Source organism: Otolemur garnettii, unplaced genomic scaffold (assembly GCF_000181295.1).
Source record: "Otolemur garnettii isolate 467f Iridium unplaced genomic scaffold, OtoGar3 scaffold00018, whole genome shotgun sequence".
Classification (NCBI taxonomy): Eukaryota; Metazoa; Chordata; class Mammalia; order Primates; family Galagidae; genus Otolemur; species Otolemur garnettii.
Genome location: NW_003852413.1, coordinates 5,477,084 through 5,498,563, shown reverse-complemented (window position 1 = coordinate 5,498,563; position 21,480 = coordinate 5,477,084). Strand labels below are relative to the sequence as shown.

The 21,480-nt window shown below is 47.7% G+C and overlaps 1 protein-coding gene across 1 annotated transcript in view; it reads right to left on the bottom strand.

Annotated features, from left to right (window-relative positions):
* Nucleotides 1-21,480, bottom strand: part of UBE2O (ubiquitin conjugating enzyme E2 O) — a 61,423-nt gene that overhangs the window by 14,277 nt on the left and 25,666 nt on the right. Inside the window, exons 2-3 of the mRNA XM_012803212.2 lie at nucleotides 617-676; nucleotides 315-425 (exon numbers count right to left, since the gene is read on the bottom strand). Coding sequence (XP_012658666.1) covers nucleotides 315-425; nucleotides 617-676 — 171 coding nt within the window. The remainder of the gene's footprint in view (nucleotides 1-314; nucleotides 426-616; nucleotides 677-21,480) is intronic.

Sequence of the window (21,480 nt, the reverse complement as noted above, 5' to 3'; positions counted from 1 at the left end):
AATAATAAATAAATAAATTATTGAAATTCTTTTTAATAAAACATTTTAAAGGACAAAGGAAAATAGGTAAAGACATGTGCACCAGCAACCTAGCTAAGGCTGGAGAAGAGAGGGCATGTCCTGAACTCATGTCTGAATGGCTTACTTGCAAACAACAACAAGGAGACTACAAGGGGCCCCCTGGCCACTTGCTTTGCTGTCTGACCCTAGAAGGCTGTTTGCAAGAGCACAGAGGGAGGGTGCAGCCCAGAGATCCTGCCACTGAGAGAAACTGAGGTGCCCACACAGGACCATCAGAAGACAGAGCAGCTTACCCAGATGTGCTGGAGGTCCTTGCTGTTGACTGGGTAGATGATGCAGTTGGTGCCAATGAGCTTGACGGCACAGTCGATATTGACATCTATCACTGTGCCACACTGGCTATCCTAGGGGAGGAAGGAGGCATCTAGGCCGAGCAGGTGCAGCAGCCCTGGCCACCAGGGGAGACCCAGCCCAGACAAGCCCAGGTGGCCCCCCTCTAGAGCCAGTCAGCTCTCCTACTATCAAGTGTAAGGTAAGCAGGCTCAAGTCCCCCAGGTAGCTGCCCTGAGGGCTGGGGTGAAGACATAGGACTCACAGCAGATCGCATGTGCCGGACCACATCCCGTGGCACCACTGAACGGTCTTCTAGTTTCAGCTGTTAAGAAAAAGAGTGTGAGAGAATGGACTCTGAAGCTGCCACAAAATACATTTTTCTTCCAACTTCTTCTGAAGTGTAATATCCACACTGCTAAGTGCACAAGTGTTCTGCTGGAAGCATTTTCAGACTGCACACACCTCCAGTCGACACCCAGACCCAGACAAAGTTGGTCTCTCACCCACGAGCCTCCTGGTCTCCCCACCAAAGGCAAGTACAAGTCCTGAGCTCCCTGGGGGTGTCCTTGACCACACCAAGCAGTGTGGCTAAATGATAGGTCACACAAGGCCTTACTTTAATGGATTTAATAACCTGCCTACAGAGAGCAAGAATATTCTGCTGTGAGTTAAATCCTTTTCTACCTTTGGCAAGAGCCAGCCTCTAACTTGGCCAGTACTAAGATGAGGTGGGCTGGGGGAAGGGCAAGACATTATCACCTGACACCACCACTCTAATCTGGGTCATCCTCCTGGCCAGCTGCAGCCTGCTCCTTATCTACTGCGCTGCGGAGCCCTGCGGGCTGCTGAGTAAGTCTGAGGACCACTGGCTTTCAGAGCCTGGCCAAACACCTGCCACGGTTCCACCAGCACCCAGCAGTGGCCAGTTTCCTTTTTCATTGGTTTCCTAATCCTGGGGCAGCTCCACTGAGCCACAGCAATGGGTGGGGTGTCTATCTTCATGACCCCAAACAGGGCTAGAAGAGCTGCTCCCTCAAACATCCACCAGACGTTCCTCAGTAGTGGCCTCTCTCAACCCTTGGTCCACTGAAGGGAAAGGAGAACTGAAGGGCTGAAAAAGGAAGATGCTGGTTCAAGGTCTTGGAAAGTTCTGCAATGACTGACTAAAGCAAACTGCTATTAGGATGTGTCCCTGACCATCAACCAGCAGTGGATACGCTCCCAGAGGGCATGAGCGCAATTTCCAGAGGACAATGAGTCTAGCTGGGGTTCTCTCAGCAGACACCCAGAAACCTCAGGCAAACTACTCCTTGTCTACTTGCGTAAGGGGAGAAAGCAGCCGTCTGAGAGTGGCTGGACAGGACGGATAAGGCAACAAAAGCACAGACGCGCACTGGGCATGGCACACAGTAAAAGCTGGCTGTGATCAGTGTCCCTGTGAGGCACAAGTGGAAGACCCCCCAAAAAGTTAGGCTCTCCCCACCTCTGCTCCAAGCCCAGGAAGCTATGAGGGTTGTGCTGGCATGGCGGTGCCACTTTTCTAACTCAAAAACATTCTATGCTGTAGCCTCTATGCCCAAATCTCCACTCTGGGACGTGGTGTTTTTGCTGCTCCACCCTATTTCAAACCCTGCTCCTGTTTTAGACTTCAAAAAGCCACAACTGCGGGTCTAAGTTGCCATAGAAACCAGAGGCTGCAGTGCTTAGGAAATCCAATGGGAGAGGGACAGTGCCATGTGGGTGGGAGTGCTGCCTTGCTGCTCAGGGTCCCTGAGAAGACACCCAGGCTGAGAGTCTACAGACCACGGCGCCTGTGGCATTTGTGTTGGTCTCTGAGAAAGTGGCCAGGAAGGGGAGTGGGAGCAGTACACATACAGGCCCAAATCAGTGTGCTCGTTGATGGGACATCCTGTCCAGATAACTTCAAAAGCAGAGGAAACTGAGGCTAGCAGGGCAGCAGTGTCCAGGCCCACGACAGCAAGTGCCATCTTTGCCTGAGGCTCTCTGGCCTAGAGTGACTCTCTCTCTCTGGGAAGCTGCCCTCAGGGGCTTCTTCTAACCTTTCTACGACAAGAAGTTACTTTTCTCCGAAGCCCCTGACAGTGCTAGGAGCAGAGTGGGAGTGACAGGGAGAAAGAAGGGCTCGCAGCCTGCCATGGTGCCTATACACCCTTCCCTTGGGACTTCTAACTTCTAGAAACCAAGACAAAGGTGTCTGGCAGGGCTAAGGACAACTTGGGAGGTTCTCCAGCGTGGCTTTCCCTCCCAGCTCCCCAGTCTCTCCCATCCTGGCACTGTATTTCTCCACATCAGCCTGTACTCTCCCATCTGCATGCCCGCAGCTGAACAGTTCCTGCCAAGTGTCCTCTGCTTGCCCCTGAATGTGCTACCTGCTTCATGAAGGCGTTCAGCATTCCCGTTTCAGAAGGAACTGCTGTGTTCCTGGGGAGTCAGGACCTCTGGAGTCCTCTGCCTCATAATAACAGCATGGCCAGGGCTTTGTGTCTGTCAGGCTGTTTTCTAAGCACTTCATGTTTTCACCTACGAGATCAACTCTATAAGGTATTATTATGACTATTGTTCCCCATTTTATAGATAAGTAAACTGAGACACAGAGAAGATATGTAACTTGTGTAAGCTCAACACAGCTCATATGTAGAGAAGCTAAGACTTGAACTCAGGCAGTCTGGTTTCAGAGTAAATTCTTTTAGCCACATAAAAAGCTCATCTTTTCCTGGAGCTGCAGAGATAGGAACAGATTGAAAGACATTTCTGCCAAGTCCACACATCCATACTTTCTAAAAGACAGTTGATTCTTCTGTGCTTTTTTTTTTCTTTTTCTTTTCAAATAGGGCTGGGTTTGAACCTGCCACCCTCAGGATATGGGGCCAGCGCCCTAGTCCTTGAGCCACAGGTACCACCTTTTATTTTCTTTTTTTGAGACAGAGTCTCACTCAGTCACCCTGGGGTCAGTGCTATGGTGTCATCATAGTTTATAGCAACCTCAAATTCCTGAGCTCAAGTGATCCTCTTGCCTCAGCTTCCTGAATAGCTGGGATGATGGACTCCCATCACAAATAGTTTTTCTATTTTTAGTATAGACAGGGTCTCACTTTGCTCAGGCTGGTCTTGAACTCCTGAGAGCTCATCCGCCATGGCCTCCCAGAATGCTGGGATTATAGGCATGCTCCATCACACCCGGACCTTTTTCTCCTGATTATAAAATCAATAAACTCTTCATTCCTGGAACACATGCAAGACAGCTGTGGTGGCCCTGACTGCAGATGCTGTGGAGAAGCCACAGGGTCAGCAGCCTGTCTTCCTCTTCCCTCTTCCCAGAAAGATCAACCACCCCAATCACAGGTGCCAGGTGGTCCTGAGAAGGTGGAAGGTAGAGGGTGCTTGCCTGTTCTAGGAAAGCACCGAATTCTATTCTAGAACAAAACTATCCCTGTTAGACTATGTGCCCCAACTGTAGTTTTTAAAAAACATTTTGGTGTCTTATCTTCCTTGTCCTTCTTCTGTTCAGAAACTTCTGACAGATGCAGCTCTCTAAGAAATGTTAGACAGTAAATAGCTCTTCAATTATACGGTTGTTCAGAATTTGAGCTTTTTAAGTTGAAATTTTAAAGCCTAGAGTTGAAATCTGTCCCCCAAACCTCAGACTCCCTCCTAATGACATTTTTAAACACTGTCTCCTAGCCCGAAGGGGCTGTGGATGGTTCAAAGGAACACACGTGACTTGGCTGCAGGCTGTCTGGTGGAGCCTCAAACAACATGCCTGTGCTCCATGGAGAGGGATCCTGGCCTGTGCTGGGGGAGAGGACAGCCAGGCTTTAAGATACTTGCTCATTTGACCGAGGCTGAATGTATACCTTCCCGTATGTATACCTCCTGTGTGCCACACAGGGGACATAGCTGTACCTACAAAGCACCCAGTCTCCTGCAGTGGGGAAGCCGACAGGTGCCAGGTAGCGGCCACAGAGAAACACAAGGCAATGTGAACGGTGGCCAGGAAAAGCACCAGTAGGTTATTTTAAATGGGCTGGTCAGGAAAGGCCACCCCCAGGTGACATTTGACTAGAGAGCTGGTTCAAGTAAGGAGTGAGGTTTTTAAACAGAGAGAAGAGCAGCCATGGAAATGCTGGCAGAGGGTGACCAGCAGAGGCCAGCAAGCCTTTGACAGCGTGGAAGACATGGAGCCAGGTCACTCAGGCCTGAGGGAATCACAGGAGGACTTGAGAGTCTAGGCTAGGCCACACGGGAGCCCCAAGCAGACCTTTACTCAGAGCTGCACAACAGAGAAGTCAAAAGGATCATCCGGCTGCTGGGCAGAGAACATGCTGAGCGGGGCAGGGAGACTAGCCAATTCACTGCTTCTCATCTGGTTCCTCAAAGGACATGTGGCAAGGTGTGGGTAGAAGCCAGGGATACTGCTGAACATAGGACTGCCCTGAATAGAGAAAGACCCGGCTACAGCAACAGCAGTGCTGCGGCTCAGGGGCCCTGTGGCTGTTCTGCAGACGCAGGTGCTGAACAGAGCACTGGTGGAGAAGGTAGAAGGTGGACTGGCCTCTGGATGAATTCTCAGGGTATAGTCCAGAGGGCTTCAAGTAGGAATATAATCAAATGGCAAGGGAAGGGGTGGAGGACAATCCTAGGAAGAAGGCAATGTGGCAGGAGGTTGGGCTCTACTGCTACTCCCATTTCAGCTCCAAGGATCTCTGCTGGGACAGGGGCCTGTCCTGCCAGAAGGACCACTCTCCTCCACTGCCACCTGGCTGCAACTGCTTCTCTGACCCACAATCTTAAGGCAGAAAAAGCTTATTCTGTACCTCAAGACACAGACCCTCCTTCATAACACTGACCTTGACGGATCAGGAGGAATTCAAATTCACTGTATAAAATGTTCTAAGAATAGGAAAGGCAAAGAGGCTGATCAACAGGTAGCAAATACAAGAAAGCTGAAAGAAGAATTAATAAGAAGTTACCATGAAGTGGTTCTAAACATCACATCCCTGCAAAAGTTGGTGGCTTTTAAGGGCTGGCCTGCCCAGTGGAGGTCAAGGATGTGACCTTGGGGAAAAGTGGGCTTTGTGCCTGCTCACTAGCATCAGCATCTGGGACACTAAAGCAGCTCCTAATTCAAGTAGGGGGCGCTGCAGAAAGTGCAAGACAGGCCTTAGTGGTGCCTGAGCATCTGTGTCTTCAGGATGCAAGCCACCAGTCACGTACCATCACCACCAGAGAAGCTTCAATGCCAGAGGAAGAAAACCTTCCCATCTCCTCAGGGGGTTAACGATGCTATCAATACCAGATCTTGAACTTTCAGCTGGGAGTAGTTTCTTTCTTTTTTTGTCCTAAAGGTCTTTATTGGTGGGGGGGAGGAGGCTGCAGAGCAGCACCAAGGAGGAGAGAAAAAGAGAAGAGGAAAGAAGGGAGAGAGATGAGGAGAGAGAGTGGGGAAGAGAAGAGAGAGAGAGGGAGAGAGAGAGAAGAGGAGAGATGTGGGGAGAGGGGGAGAGAGCTGGGAGTTCAAACACAAGAGGTCCAGCACTGTGCCAAGCACCCACTGAGGTTTAATAAACTGCCCTGGATCTTAAGGGCTGACTGCCATCTATACTATGTCCCTGATAAGTAGAAAACTGGGGACAGCCTGCAGCGGCTCCTGATTTGGGTTTGTGTTCAAAGTGAGACTTTACCTTCACTGGACTGAGCCAGGCCTGAGACCTCTGAAGGCTCAGCAGAGACACACAGGAATGAAGCTGTTTATGGAGGACAGCGCTCCAAAACAGATTCCTGAAAGGAACAGGAGGTGAGACCAGCACCTGGAAATTTCTAAATCCCAACTTGCTGCTTCCCAAGGAGCAAAAACAATCTGAGGAACACTACCCTTTTGTGCCCCTCCACCCCATGACAAATTGAGTAGGGTCTGGGTCCTAGACACTCAGAAAAAGGGCAAAATGAGACAGTGAATTACTGGTGTGGGGGAGACAGGGCTTCCAATGGTGCTGGAGACCTCAGGGGCTCCTCACCACCTCTTCTCACTCCCCTCCAGTCCCAACTGAGGTCATGGGCACTAAAGAAGACCCCTGGATCTTCTGTTGGCTCGGAGCTCAAAGAGCCCGTCCAGGCTGCCTGTGGGTCCACCTCCACCTTGCTGTACCTTATGGCACCCAGGGGCACTAGCAGGGTGATGACATGACAGTCCAAGATGAGGGGGCATGTATATCAGTGCACATATAGATGCTTCTCTGGCTGAAAAACCCAGATCAGTTTTGTGGGGTGGGAAGAGGGAAACTATTCAAGAGGAACTTTGCTGAAAACTAGGATCACATTTTTTTAGTGCTTCCCACAGATTCAAGGATAGACAAGAAAAGAAACACAAAATAAGGACTATATGTTGTCTTTAAAGATTTGATAAGATAGTGGAGTGCTGGGGTGGGGGACAGGCCCACCTCCATTCACCTCTACTTCACAAATGTTAACGCAACTCAAGGGCTTGAGAAGCTACTTGCGCCAGATTGAAAAGTTCTCCTCAGTGTGGATTTCTGAAAAAGCTTTGGAAATTCTTAGAATAGACTAGTCCTCAGAGTGGTGTTTTTTCAAATGGAATCAATTTAACAGGTCGTGACCAACTGGGGGAAGAAAAAGGAAGAAATTATCTGAGCACATTATATACACATGCTAAGGGCAAGTATCATTTGCAAAAGCCCTTTTAGTCGTATGTATGTTATGTGTCCTGGGTCATGAGGTAAACGTGATTTGCTGTGGGGAACTGCTAAGGAGCTGGAGGATTTCCATCCTGCTGAAGCGTCTGGCAGGCTACATCACAGGGATCCTCTCACCAAAAATAAGAAAGCAAACACACACAACCCAGACCTACGTATTCACACTTAAGCATTTTGGGGGTGGGGAACTTTCTGACTGGACTTAAAATGTCATTGAGTTGCTGGAACAGTAATACCAGGAGTAGCAAAAAATGGGGCCTCTGGCAGAAGCTGGGCTCCTCTTCTAGCTCCTTCCTAGGCTCCACTTTCTAGTTCAGACTGGATTTGGGGACATGACTGGTCAGTGATTCCAGCTTATGCCAATGTAAGGACTTTCTCACAGCATTTGACCATCATGTGGCTGAGCCCCTGATAACCCTCCATCAGCAGGCTGCCCACCTGAGAACAGAAACGGCCAGAGGGCCTCATATGCTTGGGGGAGGGACAGGAGGAGAGGACAGCAGAAATGGCTGGAAGTAAAAGAAAGGTTGGTACCTCTAGCTGGAAAATTCTGTCAATCATGTTCTATCAAAGCCAGTCAACAGAAGCTCTCTAAGACTGAGATCAATCAGTTCAACAGTTTTTCAGTGTTCTCTATACACTCAGGATGAGATAAGAATAGAAATATACAATTAAGAAAGTGCACTGGCTTTCTAGAACTTACATTTAGATGAGGGAGACAAAATGAAAGCCCACCTGAAAACATGTATACATGAGGAAATGCAGTACTGAGCTGGGCAGAGGGATGATAATTTCTGTGTCTGGGTGGCAAGTGGGGGGAGGTGCACAGTAAGTACACACCAGAGATGCTGTCCCAGGACAATCCTCTCCCGGTACTCTCAACAGGGCAATGTGTTCCTCAGGGACCCTCTCTGGTGTCACGCTGTAGACCAGAGGCCTGCAGTCAGGGCCGGGCAATGCAGCACACCTGCATCACTGCCTACAAACTGCAGCTGTGGCTTACCAGCTTGCTGAGATGGCCTGGGGGACAGAGAAATGGGACAGAGACCAACTGCCTGCTAAGTGAGGAGGAAAGACTGCAGAGCTGGGCCTGGCAGGAGGCCAGCAAGAGGTTGGGGCAGCAGGTGCCACAGGGTTTGATATGCAGTATGCACACTGTACCCTGGCTCTGGGCTTGTCAATCCAGCTTCAAACTCTAGCGTGGGTAACAAAGCCAGACCCTCTCTTGAAACAGAACAGGAAACCCCCCCCCCCAAAACAAGAACAGCCCAGGTCTCCTATGTGTGAAGGGAGGGGACAAACAGGCATCTTTAGAAGGCCCTACCTCCTCATGAAGAAAGAATAAAAAGTAGGAAAGTGAACAGCATGACTCCATGCATACTCTCGGCTGGCTTGCATGGGCCAGAGTGTCTGACTGGCATCCTAAGAGTAAGCAGGGGGCAGCCAACTGTCCAGACACTGTGGGCTCATGGCCTGAATGCTGCCTTCTAGACATACCCGCAACCCCTGTCTCTGATGCCATGTGTGTCCACAGAATGATGGCCCAGGGTGGTAATCACAACCGTGCCTGACAGAGGTGGCACTATGCTGGGGAATAACCTTGTGTGCTCTGCCTCTTCCAACCACCACGACCACCACAGAGGAGACACCACTCTTGTTCTCATTCCACAGGAGGCTGGGTGGCTTGGAGGGTAAGTGAGCTGTCCAAGGCCACTCAGGGGCCAGGGCTCTGGAGTGCTAACTTGTCCTTCTTCAGTGTAGCCCTCCAGCTCAGTCCTTGATATCTCTGGGCAATTACAACAAAACTGCCACTCAAAATGTGGTCCCTGGACCCACAGCCCAGCATCCTCCTGGAGCTTACTGCAAAGTAGACTGTCAGGCCCCACTCAGACCAGCTGCCTGGGGGAATCTGTATTTCAACAAGGCTTCCAGGTGACTTGTGTACACAGTAACAGACCAGTAGCTCTCAGCAGGGTGCACATGGAGTATGGGAGGGAGGTTCCCTGCTCATTCACAGTCCCCAGGGTAGATATTCTGAGAAGCATTTTGAAAAAGTTCCCAATACGATCCTGATGCATTCTCCCAAACCCTGACTATTCTGACTGGCATTTTATTTTCTTCATTTTCTTTTTTCTTTTTAATTTTTTGAGATGGAGTCTGACTCTGTCACCCTGGCATCACAGCTCACAGTGACCTCAAACTCCTAGGTTCAGGTGATTCTCCTGCCTCAGCCTCCTAAGTAGCTGGGACTAAAGGTGCCAGTCACAATGCCCTGGCTAGTTTTTTCCATTTTTAGTAGACATGGGGGTGGGGTGGGTGGGTCTCACTCTTGCTCTTGAACTCCCTACTGAGCTCTGGCAATCCACCCACCTCAGTGCCAGGATTACAGGAATGAGCCACCCTCCGGCCCTGACTGGCACTTTAAAGACACCAAGGAAGGAGGAGAAGAAATGGCTAAAAAAAAAAACTGGGAGGCAGCAATGTTTCTTATAGCTATGCTCTCCAGGAGAAGTGGGGCCCTGAAAGGGCTGTGTCTGAGTTCAGTGGGGTGGGGCTTGCTCTTAGCCATGGGGGACCCATTGTGGCCGGCACCTGTAGTCCCAGCTACTTAGGAGGCTGAGGCAGGAGAATGTGCAAGAAATACAACCTCCGCTTGCTTCTCCAACACCTGCAGTTACCATTTCCAGGCAGATGAAATGAATACATCCTGGGCTGTGGGCATCACTGAGAACCAACTGGCCTGAAGACTCTGGGGCTGACTAAAGTAGCTCCTAGGGGTTGCTGTCTCTTCTTGGTTGGATCATAAAGTCTTAAGAGACTCAACTGCCCACCCCTCCACTGTTGTTTCCCCCAAGGCACATCAGTTATGGCAACTCATCTCAGGACAGTGACCCAGGACTAAAGTACTAAGAAAGTATAATACTAGAGATGAGGAGAAGGATCTGTCCAATTCTACAAGTGTAGAAAGATGAGGCTATACCACCTACATGGAGGCCACAAGCCACAGAGACAGAGGTGAGGGTACAGGCTACAGGGGGTGGGTTGGGGGCAGTGACAAGAACTGAGGCCTGCAGAGGCCATGGAGTTGCCACTCCCTGGCTGCATATGCTGGGGGAGTCACATCACCTCCATGGGTGCCAGCTACTGCATCAGGGCAGTACTCAGCTATGGCTCCAGAGCTCGTTCTCTGCAATGTCTCCAGGGCCCTGATTTCTACCTGCCTAGCACCTTTCCCTGCCTCAGTGCCAGATCTCTGTATTCCCACAGCTTCCCAAAGCAGGCTACCTGAAAGGAAGAGATGGCCCTGGCCTGAGGAGGACCCCAGAGACCAGAGCACCAGGGCAGGGCCTGGCAGTTTCTCTCTCACAGAATTAACAGCTCAGCTGGAGAAGATGAAATAATTCCAAAGAACAAAACAAGATGCAAAAATTAATGTACAAGTAGATTGAGATTTAGATATATTATTTATTTATTTAGAGACAGGATCTCACTCTGTCATCTAAACTAAGGGTGCAGTGGCAGGATCATGGCTCAATGTAGCCTTGAACTCCTGGGCTCAAATGATTCTTCTCCCTCAGCCTTCCAAGTAGCTAGGGTTACAGGTGTGCAAGTCACCACATCTGCTTTAGTTTTTAATTTTTTTGTAAAGATGGGGTCTCATTATATCACCTGGGCTGATCTCAAATTCCTGGCCTCAAGGGATCCTCCACCTTGGCCTCCCAAAGTGCTGGGATTATAAGTGTGAGCCACCCTGCACAGTGTATTATGAAACTGAAGGGATTTTAGGTATAGAAGGGGAGCTATCTGAAGAAAACAGAGCCATTCCCTTGTTTATATCATCAAACTCGCCTACCCCCTTCCTTTCTAGGTAGACACAGGCGCCCCCAGTGAGGAGACATGGTCAGAGACTGGATGAGAGTACACAGGGACTGAACTGAGCTGGGTCTTTAGAGAGTATCACTAACACTACTTGGCAGACAGTACTATAAATGGCTTTTGACTGCAAGAAGAAACAGTACCTGGAAGGCCAAGAGGCAGGAAATGGGTTACCTCAGGACCAGGAGAGAGTGGAGGGAGGGAAGAAGACCCATTCGATGCTCCCAGTCATCTCAGGCAAAGCTCTGATCCCCATTTCAGGGACAGAAAATGATGGGAACAGGTAGGTCATAGAGCTGGGGTGCACTGCAGCAAGCCTTACCCGGCCCCACCCAGGGATCACAACAGCCTCAGTGTGGTGCCCTGGGAGGGAACAAGCGCAGAACAGACACCAGCATAAAGGACTTGGGACCCCAGGCTTCTGATGGCTTTTCCTATATAATTATACATAAAACTTCCTTCCTCTGTGAGCCCACAGTCTCCCAGCAGGCTCTCTAGATCTCATGGAGGAAGTCATTTTATCACAGTGCTGAAAGAGGTACATATTTCCTCAGAACAACAAATCAGAACTTACTAACTACAGGACACCTCCTCTGGGTACTATGCCTTACAACCAGCAGCCACTGCCAAGTGGCCTTGTAGATGACCACACATTGTGCTGGCGCTGAGGGCCAACTAGGGGAAACCAACGGCTGTAGAAAGTTATTCGAATTAGCAGTGCTGAGAATTAAATTGTGAAAAATGAAGGCAGCTTCAACAGGTTCCCTGCAAGGAGGTAGGTTTTAATGCTACTGTTCAACTTTTACAAATACAAGATTCTCAACTTTTTACCCCAAATCTATTGCGTGGTATCTCTGTATGAAGTCAGAAATCTATTTCTTTCTTTCTTTCTTTGCTTTTCTTCTTCTTCTTCTTCTTTCTTTTTTTTGTTTGAGATAAGGTCTCACTCTGCTGAGTAGGCTGGAATGCAATGGGCTGATCATAGCTCACCACAACCCTGAACTCCTGGGCTCAAGCAATCCTCCTGCCTCAGCTTTCTGAGTAGTGGCACTACCTGTGCCTGCCACCATGCCAGCTAATCTTCCTGTTTTTTGGTGGCAGTGGGGTCTCACAGAAGTTACAGATCTCTTGGCCTCAAGTGATCCTCCTGCCCCCACCTCCCAAAGCACTGGGATTATAAGCATGAGCTACCTTGTCCAGCTCATGGATCTATTTCTTAATGTTCCCTAGATGAGTCCGATAACTAGCCTGGTTAATATAGTTCTACTCTGACCAGCAACTTTTCCTTTCTTCTAAATCAAAAATATTCTGACTACTTATCATTTGTTGTTAATTTTTAAAGATTTGAAAGATAGAAATCTGGAGATGGAGGTATAAAAGCAAAGCAGCTCAAAACAATGAATAACGTGAGTCAACTGATACCTCCTCCTCAGTGCTCCCTGACACACCTTCCTGTGGCTCAGCCTTTGGGACAGACACACAGGCATGGAGTCCTCAGTCTATTTGGCCCCAACCTTGACTGACATCTGCTCAGGTGGTCCAGATCCCATTCTGGGCTCTAGGATACCTTCTAGCAAGTGACCCCACTTACCAAGAGAGAAGAGCCTGACCCAGGATAGCTGCGGCCAAGAGAACCCAATTCTCAGGGATGGGTTACTGGATGAGAGTGAGCTGCTGTGTAAAATGTGGCTCTACCCACACATAAAACTCAAAGTCTGAGAGAGAAGTGGGCTGCAGAGGGACACAGCCCTGCCTGGTCTAAATCCTCAGGACCCCAGCTATAGGCAACTCCCTCACCCCTTTTTCTTTACCCTCCTGCCATCACCAACCCTTAGAAACTTGATGTAACCTTCAGGCAGCAGAGAACTGCTGTCTCACCCCTGCAGTAGCACATGACAGGGAGTCTCACCCCTCCCGGTGAGCAGTGGCTGCCTCTGCGCCACACTCCAGATCCCAGCATCAGCTGCTAATCAATAGCTGCACTCCGCAAAAGCACCCCACCTTCCTAGGCAGGCTCATTCTGAAAAGGATTCACTCAGCACTGCTATTTTTAAAAATGCAAATATGGTAGGAAAGGCAGTAAAAATAACACATAAGAGCCCTGATCCAAGGCCAATTCTTTGCTGGGGGCCAAGTTCTCTAAAGCAAGGAGCAAGTACTAGGGGGGGGACCAAGGCATATGGGGGACCAGGGTGGCTGATGCTTCTGCAGTGGTGCTGGTTTCCCACACTATTCTGTTTTCCGAATACCTGTGGTTTCAGATCAATCCCAGCGGCCCTGTACAGACTCACCCACACCTTCTCCCAGATATGGCCGAACCACTCCACAGCATAGGAACAGGTAGGTTTCATGACTACCATGAAGGACCATGTCTAAACTGTCCTGGCTCTCCCCTTCCCAACAATGCTACAATTTCATCTTTCCAGGACAACTGGGCTGTGTCCAGTATCTCTTCTTCACAGAGGGGCAGGGGCTTGAAAAAAGCACGGGGAGGCAAGGAGGAGGAAATCCAAGATCCCAAAGTGGGGCCTGTGTCTGAATGACAGCTTCTAAAATAGGCCTGACACACACAGTTGATGTCTGTGGCCACAGAGAGCCCCACAGCTAGGCTGACCCTCCCACTTGGCCTCCTAGACTCCCTACACCAGTCTTGACAGTGTGTCTTCCCTTTCTTCAGCTCCCCATGTCAGTGGAATTAGGTCAGAAGGTAGCATGCCTTCTAAGCCAAGATTTCCAACAAAATTAAACACAAATATGTAGCACTGTACTGGGGCTGAGTTGGAAAAACAGGTGGGGAAGAGGCTGGTGCGATGGCTCATGCTTATAATCTTAGCACTGTGGGAGGCCAGGTAGGGTCGATTGCCTGAGCTCAGGAGTTTGAGAGCAGCCCGAACAAAAGCAAGACTCCATCTCTAAAAATAGCCAGGCATTGTAGCAGGCGCCTATAGTCCCAGCTACTTGGGAGGCTGAGGCAAAAGGACTGCTTGAGCCTAGGTTTTGGTTTTTTTTTTTTTTTGAGACAGAGTCTCAAGCTGTCATCCTGGGTTGAGTGCTGTGGTGTCAAAGTTCACAGCAATCTCCAGCTCTTGGGCTCAAGTGATCCTCTTGCCCCAGTTTTTCTATTTTTAGTAGAGATGGGGTCTTGGTTTTTGCTCAGGCTGGTCTTGAACCTATGAGCTCAAGCTATCCACCCACCTCGGCCTCCCAGAGTGCTAGGATTACAGGCGTGAGCCAACGCACCTGGCTGAGCCCAAGAGTTTGAGGTTGCTGTGAGCTAAGACAACACAGCACTCTACTGATGGCGCCAGAGAGAGACTCTGCCTTGGGAAAAAAAAAAGAGGTGGGGAGGAGATACCCACATGGATACTGCAGACTTTTCTCCAACAGGCCCTTTGCTCCTTTTCTGGTAGTAAATGAGAACTAGTCACAGCTACAAGTTCCCCATAGCTGTGCCCAATTGTAGGATAATACTGCAAAAAGAAGTGACAGTCTGCTGTCAGCACATGGCTGATGCCACATGGCCACCACCCCTCCAGACAGCAAAACATTGGAGTCATCCACACTGAAGCCACCAGAGCATAGAACATGATTTGAGCGACTATTTTCTGTGCTCCCCCAAGGACGGAGGATAATTAGCACCATTTGAGAGGCATTAACACATTACAATTGGTGCAGCGGCTGGACACCCGGATTGATGACTGGCAGACTTTCTTTTCTGGGAGTAAATGCCACCTTCTTCCCTGTGTAGGCCCGCTCTACTTTCCTCAGTCCCTGCATCTGAGGGGCAGACAGCAACAGCACATAGCTGGAACAGGAGTCAGGCAGGCTGGAAGGCCACACCAGACTATGTCTGAAAGAACCTCTCCCATCTCCAGTAGGGCTCCTCAAGGACCACAAATCCCAAATGGAAGAAGACAGTAAGGTGAACGCATCTCAACAGCTCCTCTTCCTTCCTTCAAGGGACAACCAAGCCACGGGAGGGCAAAGGCAGGCCTGTGGTGATGGCTCTGAGACCTCTGCATAAGCAGAGGGATGTGTGTGGCACATGCCAAGTAGGCCAAAATATTATGGTCTCCTCTACCCCACCATAAATAACGCTTCCCAACTATCTCTTGAGTTACTCCATCCTCTAGGTGTGAAATGGCCCAGTGGGAACAGAGCCTGCCTGGTAATAAAACACCTCCTTCCTGTCACTACACACCACTCACTTCATCTGCAGACCACCCATCCATTCAGTCATGCACTCATTCAACAAACTAAATGTCTCCCAGGTTGGCAGTCCCTGTGCCAGATACTAATGAGCCATTAGGAAACACGAGAGACAGCCCTTGCAGGGATAAGAGCAGGATGGAAGAACAGGGAATCCAATCCATAACTGCACACTGAGATGTACCAGGCTGGGGGCAGTCGTGGCTTTTAATTCTCTGTAGATGGCTGTACTCAAGCCTTGTTCAGATGTCACTCCTCAGAAATGTTTCTCTGACTGACCTGTGTGGAATCACTGTCCCCTGTGTGGCTGTGCTTTTTTCCCCACGGCTCTTACCAGTCCTGGCCTGTAGTCCCCACAACTGCTACTGCCTGTGTGCCCCATGGGGCTAAAAGTGAATCCCACAGGAGTGGGCCATGCTCCCCACTGTAGCACCAGCACACGATCGCGACACAGAAGGAGGCATTCAAGGAGTTGCTAGAGAGACGCTGGAGAAAAGCCGTAGATGTGGGGACAAGTCAGACAGAAGTGGTCAGCAGTGCCTAACATTGCCAAGAGATTGGGAGCTATGGAGAAAGCACCATTCCTGGTGACCCAGGCTCAGCTGTGCCCATAGGTGGTATGGGCCGAACCCCACTGGTAGGGCCTGGATAGCAACTGGCAGTGCAGGGTAGAACTTGTTCAGGAACTATGGCTTAAGAGGAGAAGAGAGGAGGTGGAAGGTGAGGGGATGGATGTGCACTGGGAAAGGGTCTCTTTTTAAGACATTAAAAATAGGGCTAGCAGGCTGGGCATGGTGGCTCACACCTGTAATCTTAGCACTATGGGAAGCTAAGGCAGGTGGATTGCCAGAACTCGGGAGTTAGAGACCAGCCTGAGCAACAGTAGACCTCATTTCTACTAAGAAAAAAAAAAAGAGAGAGAGAGAGAAACTAGCTGGGTGTTATGGTGGGTGCCTATAGTCCCAGCTACTCAGAAGGCAAGAGGATCTCTTGAGCCCAAGACTTGGAGGTTGCTGTGAGCTATGATGCCACAGCACTCTACCCAAGGCAACAGAGTAAGACTCTGTCTCAAAAAAAAAAGGCATAAGGCCAGCAAGCTATAGAGGGAGAGTTTGTAGATTCAGGTCTGAAAGGTAACAGGCAGAGGTTTCCAGGCACAGTGTAAACAAAGGAACCAGTGCGCAGGAGAGAGGATCTTCCCTCTCTGCACTAGCAGGCTCTTAGCTCAGAAACACTGCTACTTCTAGTAGGTAAGTTTTTCCAAATAGCAGCTGAAACTCTCTTGGTTGGGGAAGCCCAGAGGGTGTAACACAGAAATCCCTACTGTCTTCTCTTGGGTGCCAAAGGGCCTCTGCTGCTGATGAGTGACTAGTTCTCAACAAACATCTCATACTTTAATGTATGATCTGCCCTCTCACCCAGACCACAGGCTACTTGGGGATGGGGTCGTGTCACGCTTCTTTGTGATGGCTGGCACAGCATTTGCACGTGGTCGGAACACAAGTATTAGCATACAGCTACGGTCAATATCCCAGACCAATGGCTCAGCCTCCAAACCCACCACTGGCAGCCTACTGCTCTAATAGTTGGTGACAGTGTGATATGCCTGTCCATACATAGGCCATAGTCACCCTGATACCCTTTATTCCTCACTCTAAGACTATAGCACACAGTGGTGGGTTTTAACTGGGTCATTTTTGGAAGAGGTGAAAAACAGGAAGAGAAACAAGGAAAAGGAGCTTTGGGAGATCATTTCTTTGTGTGTGTGTGTTTGTATTCCCACATTGATCATGACTTTTCTGATCCTTAGAGTCATATTAAAAAATAGGCTGAGTGAAAAAAAGAAGGCAGGGATTGCCAATAGCTTTAAAACACAGAACAAGCACCCCTTTAAAAAAGCAAACACAGTGGTTACAGCACCAGCCACACACACCAAGGCTGCAGGTTCAAACCCAGCCTGGGCCTGCCAAACAACAATGACAACTAAAACCAAGAAATAGCCAGGCACTGTGGCGGGTAGTTTCAGCTACTTGGGAGGCTGAGGCAAGAGAATCTCCTAAGCCAGAGTTTGAGGTTGCTCTGAGCTATGACACCACGGCCCTCTACTGAGGGCAACATAGTGAGACCCTGATTTAAAAAAAAAAAAAAAAAAAAAGCAAACTACACAACTTCACAGTGCTCCTTTGATTTAAATCTGAGGGTTGAGTTCCAGGATTCCAGGTAGAATTACAGTTTGAGAAACAGGCTTTAAAATATTAATACCCAATCATTACTCTTAACACTGAAAGCTCAAGTTTATGCTGGCAAAGCCAAGAGAAGCACCACTAGTTCTAGAGCCTCTCAGGAGGTTCCTGTCTACCTGGACACTCTGGACACAACACACATGTCAGCCTAAGGCGTCTGAGCATAGGTGAGGAGGCATTTTATTTAACCAAGGCCAAATATAAAGTGCAAAGGCTGGCATTATGACAGAAGATCAATAGAAACCAGTTTGGGGTAGGAAGTCCAGCACTTAGGAAAATAGAATTTCAAAGACTTAGTATGAGAATGTAAACTGCCTCATTAAAATTCATTTTTTTTTTTTTGGCTGGGGTTGGGTTTGAACCCGCCACCTCCAACATATGGGACCAGCGCCCTACTCATTTGAGCCAGAGGCGCCACCCCTTATTAAAATTCTTTATACTCACTACAAGCTGAAATGATACCCTGGATGTATACTGGGTTAAACAAAACATATTCAAATTAATTGCATCTATTTCTTTTGACTTTTTAATGTAGCTACTAAACATTTTAAAATTACACATGTAGCACATATTATATTTCTATTAAACAGCACCGGTTTAAACCAGTAAATTTTTTTAAAAAGAAAAATTTAGCTGTCTTTTATCAAAGTAACACATGTACAAGTTTAAAAAAAATCAAAATGACTTACAGAAATACAGTAGTCCTGTCTTCCCCTCTCAATCGTGCCCCTGGAAGCAATCACTTTTTAATTTCTTAGCTATTTGAACATTACCTCTGTACATGGCCATGCATGTGCATATACATACACCCCCATACACAAACAATATTCTTGCCCCCTCTAATTCCTATTGACTTCCTGTTTTGGCAGCTGACTAACATGCTGTGATGGAGGAAACGCTGCTCGTAGTAGAACCAAGTGGTGCTCTGTGAACACCGAGTCCTCACACAACCTATGCACATACTAATAATTTTGTCAAATGTTCAAACAAGAATGAATTTTCTAAATATCATCAACCTATCTACCAGGCATCTTTGGTTTTGTCTCTTTTTTCCCCTGGAGCCCTCCCTCTCACAGAACCCCATCCCACCTCTCTAACCTGGATTTCCTTTGCAGCTCACCTGGGTCAGATTCCTGAAAACCTCCCTGGTTTTGGTAAAGAACAATCCTTCCCCCCTCCCAAAGAAAGGGACCATGAGAGGCACTTTTTTCCTTCTCCATCCTTATATGTCTCAAAGAATTTTTTACTCTACTTGACTGGTGACTTGGCTAGATGCGGACTTCCTCAGAATGCTGAAGGATGTGCTGTTGTCTTCCAATCTTCACTGGCATGTCTGTTTATATTCACCGGGATCCATGTGGGTTTCTATCTACCATACTTTTTCTTAGCTTGCTTTCTTCTAGACGAATGACCTACTTTTTAAATTCCGATTTTTTTTTTCCCTCTGTGATTTTGAAAAGCTTTAAATCCTGTTTCTATTCTTCTACCAGTTACCCTTACAACTTGAACACGTCTACTCGATTCAGACAGCCTAAGCCAATCAATGTCCCTCCCACGCTCCCCCAACGGTTCAAAGATTTTAGAACATGTTAATTCAAACACCCCCTTGTCATTTCCACTTATTGTCAGGATTTTAGTTTCTAATCCTTCCTAAATTCGTGCAGAGCACTATTTTATATGCGAACACTTAATAAGGTTTACCTGCACTTCTGATGTCTTTGTACGACACTCTTTTCTGTATCATTCCTATCTCATCTCCTACATTTAGTTTCTTCTTCCTGAAGTATTAATACAACGCAGGTCTGTTAGTGAGTAAAGATTTTTCTCCCTGTGAAAATGACTTACCTGGTCTCATTACTGAGTAATAATTTAAGCTGGAAATTTAATAATAATAATAATTTAAGCTGAAAACTAAGCCAACAACTGACTTTCCTTAGCATGCTGAAGATTTTATTCTGCTGTGATCTCTATAGTTCCGACTTAGACATTTACTGAGTTTCACATGTGAACCTTGTGGGGTAATCTGTCTTTTTCTCTCAAGCTGCTTTTAAGATGCTATTTTTTCTGTTGAGACCTCCCACAAGATGTCCACTGGGCCTTCTCATACTATCCTCCATACTCGTAACTTCTCTTCCTTACAGAATTCTGGTTAACTTCTTCAGATCTATTTTCCAGTTCAGATAATTTTCTCTGGAGAATTTATAGTATTTGCTTTTAACATTTCCATTGAGTTTTTAACTCAATGATTAGAATTTTCATTCTAGAGATTTTATTCAGTTCTTTAAAACACGTCCCTTTAAAAAGAAATCCCTTTTTAAAAGTATTGTGTCTTAATTCCTTCCTTTGATATCTATACTTTCTTTTAGTCCTTCAATTACCTCAAACATTCTATTATAATCTCTTCCATTATCTGATATTCCCATCTTGGGAATGTTCCTGTTTGTTGTCATCACTGACTTATGATTTCTACATGTTTGATAATTTCCTAGAACAAGCTGTGGACTGCAGGATTCCAAGTGGCCTGCACCACTGAAGGGTCACCATAGAGCAGTTGTGCCTTTGCTTCTGCAAGGAGCTTCAGGGACACCACCAGCCTGCTAACTGATGCCAGCATAAGGATTCCTGAAATTTGTGGGTCCTACAAATACAGACTTTGAACTTTGATGTTTCCACTGCTCCCAGAAGGCTTCCTTTAACACCACTGGAGTATGGGGTATGATAAGCTCCTGTGCCATTTCTCTGCCCCATGAGAGGGATATTCTCACATCCCTTTTACCTGGGAATGACCCTTTTCGAGGGGATTTCCATTTCCACTCCATGCTTTTGAGGTTTATTAAAATCCAAATCTCTATGATTGTTAGGGCCAATTTTTAGATCTAGTAAGCACACCCTGGAGATGCCTACTCTGCTCTGGCTTTAAGTTTCTGGTTTGTTGTTTGTTGTTGTTGCTGTTTGTTTTTTTGAGACAGAGTCTCACTTTGTCATCCTTGGTAGAGTGCCATGATGCCACAGCTCACAGCAACCTCAAACTCCCAGACTCAAGTGATCCTCTTCCCTCAGTCCCCCAAGTAGCTGGGACTACAGGCATCTGCCACAATGCCTGGCTATTTTTAGAGATGGGGGTCCCACTCTTCCTCAGGCTGGTCTCGAACTTGTGAGCTCAGGCAATCCACCTGCCTCAACCACTCATAATGCTAGGATTATGGGCGTGAGCTGCCGCCACACCTGGCACTAAGTTTCTGCTAATTTTATTTGTTATCTCTTTTCTTTCTTATAAGTGCAGCTATACGTTTAGAATTGCAGTTATATTGTATGTAGCACCACCAAGTGAATACACCAGAAGTGGTTCTACTGTAGCTCAATCTATCATGTTACTAGACAAGAAATCACTCCATTGTTGCCTAGCTTCCAATAAGGTCAAAAATTCCCACCCATCTTCATGCCCAATCTTTTGTATGTGACCTGTTTTCTCTCCTTGGAAGCTTTATCCCCAGGGTTCTGGAATCACATAATGCGTCACAGTTAAGACGTTTTTCATTCACCACTTCGGAACCTTGAGGTGCTCTCAATCCCTCCTCCAGCCCCTCCCTCTGCCCGCAGCACCTCAATTCAGAGTGTGGGCCTCTGCTCTCTCATTTTAGGGCACAGGGGATGAGAATTCTCTGGTTTGCTGAGTTAGAGAGGTAACCTGAGAGGTTTAATTTCTCCCTATACCAACTCTCAACCTCTTCTTCCGTTTTTAGGCCCAAGCCTCACTCCCAGTTCAAGTGACACCAAATGCCTCCAACTCCCGAGGCTTTCTAAAGTGCTCTTCCTGTTGTCTCTCTCTGTAGACATTTCCGCTTCCTCTGCTCTGCCTCGTCTTCCACTCACCTTCCATCTTCTGAAAATCTGAAATCTTTTGCCTGTTACTGTTTTCTCTCCCAATCTTTGTCCTTATGGGTTTAAACATTTAAAAAATTATTGTGCTGTTATTTTAGCTGGGTTTCTGGAGGAAGTTGGTGTAAGTGAATATGTTCAATCTATCACGTTTACCTATAGCATGTCAACCATAATCTTAATTTTTT